The following is a 2,013-nucleotide window of genomic DNA, read 5'->3' on the forward strand; positions in this document are numbered from 1 at the left end:
CATAGCAAACTAAATGGTAAATAAGAGGAATTTGAAATAGAAAACTGTGACAAATGCAGTGCAGTCAAGTTCTAATTAAACCATTAAAATAGCTTAGGCAAGGAAGGACAATAAGGATTCTAGGCACAGTCTGACTGCAGTAGAGCCACAGTTCAGCTCAGCTGAGTGCAGTAGAACTATAGCATGAAAAATTCATTTTTATTCAGTTTGAGGAAAATACACTGTAAATAAATCCTGTAAATATGAGGTAGAGCATGAAAAAGGAAGGCAACCCAAGGAGTATAAAGGGAGACCCTTTCTGCGACTTTTTGCCCCCCTCAGAGAAGTAAGAAAATAGAGTATTATTTTTCTCAAGCATTTCTGGTTATCACTCCAGTGCGAAAAAGTGATATACAGTTAAGATTGCCACTGTAGTAAAAGGCAGCAATGAGGGAGCGGAATATTAAGTAAATATTTCAACAGGAGTGTTAACCAGCTCAAGCTGGTTAACACTCCAGATTTCAAAGTGTAAACACAAAACAGTTATTTTGCTACTGTTAAAACAAGCAATAAAAATAAGACAAAAATAAGACAAGGTCAAGGGACACTTCAGACACAATCTAAACCCATTAACTGAGTAGAATCTTTGAAAATTCACCAAGTAGAAGATTTAATTCAAGTTAAAATCCAAATTAAACGATCCTACACAGAATTACACCCAGACAAATTGAGAAATTACAATAGAGGAACAGCTCCGCAGGGCTTTGTTTATCTGTAAGTCAATTCTCAGAGATTTTAGACTAACCCATAAAATAGAATTAGCCAAAACACTCGGATTGGTACTATAATTACAATGAATTTAAGTAGTACACTTCCCCATCCTAACTAAAGAGCCAGGGAACAGCTTGGTGGTGGTCTTGTTTGAACCTCCCAACTGAGCTTCCTTTGTTCTCTCCTTCAATGTATGACGATAGGACGTGTACCATCCTTGGCATCGTAGAAGAGTTGCAAGGCCATCTTAAGGTCGCCAAGCAACATATTGCCAGGCTAGATAATACAGCCCTGCATGCTACTTCCCTAGTCAAGTGCACACACAAGCAATTCATGGAGACGGACTCTGCCCAACGGACCACCATTGAGGACATCAAAGCAATTATCCTCACTCAAGATGGCCAGAACGTTACCCCAAGAGACCTGGCCCATGTGTTTAATGCTATCTCTCTCATGATGGAAGAGGCCCTCATTGAGGAGACTCCTGCCAAGGACTGTAGTGTCCAGAATTTTACATTGGTGAAGAGAGCTTTCTTGGATGCCTGGCACAGCACCATCCACACTCCCAAACCATCCACCTCCCAAGAAGTTATGGAGATGGATATGTCCATCGAGGAAAAGGTCAAGACTCTGCAGAAGTCAGTTGACACCCTTACAGTGTCTGCACCACCCAAAGAGAAGGTTATACCCGAGAGTAAGGGAAAGAAGAGAGCCGTTGAGGCTCATCAGAAAGTCCCTGATCAGACCAACTCAGAGCCCGATGAGGGGCAAACCATGGCACTCGTCAGTGCTTCTTCAAGGTCACTGTCCATAGAGATGGTAGAACCTTCCACAAAGTCAGGCAACACCAAGCGTGAAGACTTGAAGGTTCAGTGCTGCCGAAAAAGGGTTAAGAGCAAGGCAATTGTTGCCTGTGAGGACGAGATGTCCAATGCCCTAGTGGTACTCAAGAAAGGGGCCTCTCACGAATGATGCCCATCCATGCCCAATCACCAACCTGTCAGCCAGTACGCAGAGGTTGTAAAAATACAGAGAAATATATATCCTTTGGTGCAGTGCGCTCATAAACCCACTCCTTTGACATGCTCAACTGAATATTTATTTGAATGGCTACGCTGAGAAAAATTGTGAGGGACCTCAATTAAAAAGCAAGGCCTGTATGTAGGCAGGATAACCTACTATACCTCACACCACCCATATTTTCGTGGTTTTATGTTCCTTAAGGATTTCCCATACACAATGATCACCTACCAATGCCAATGG

General features: G+C 42.4%; 1 protein-coding gene across 1 annotated transcript; it reads left to right on the forward strand.

Moving 5' to 3' along the window:
- Nucleotides 1-939: 939 nt before the first annotated feature.
- Nucleotides 940-1,722, forward strand: EI90DRAFT_3128778 (uncharacterized protein; the record flags this gene model as incomplete). Its single annotated transcript, XM_039064130.1, has 1 exon — nt 940-1,722. The coding sequence occupies one exon, from the start codon at nt 940-942 to the stop codon at nt 1,720-1,722; it is 783 nt and encodes a 260-aa protein (XP_038912277.1).
- Nucleotides 1,723-2,013: the final 291 nt, after the last annotated feature.

Source organism: Cantharellus anzutake, assembly GCF_015039405.1.
Source record: "Cantharellus anzutake strain C23 chromosome Unknown EI90scaffold_52, whole genome shotgun sequence".
Lineage (NCBI taxonomy): Eukaryota > Fungi > Basidiomycota > Agaricomycetes > Cantharellales > Hydnaceae > Cantharellus > Cantharellus anzutake.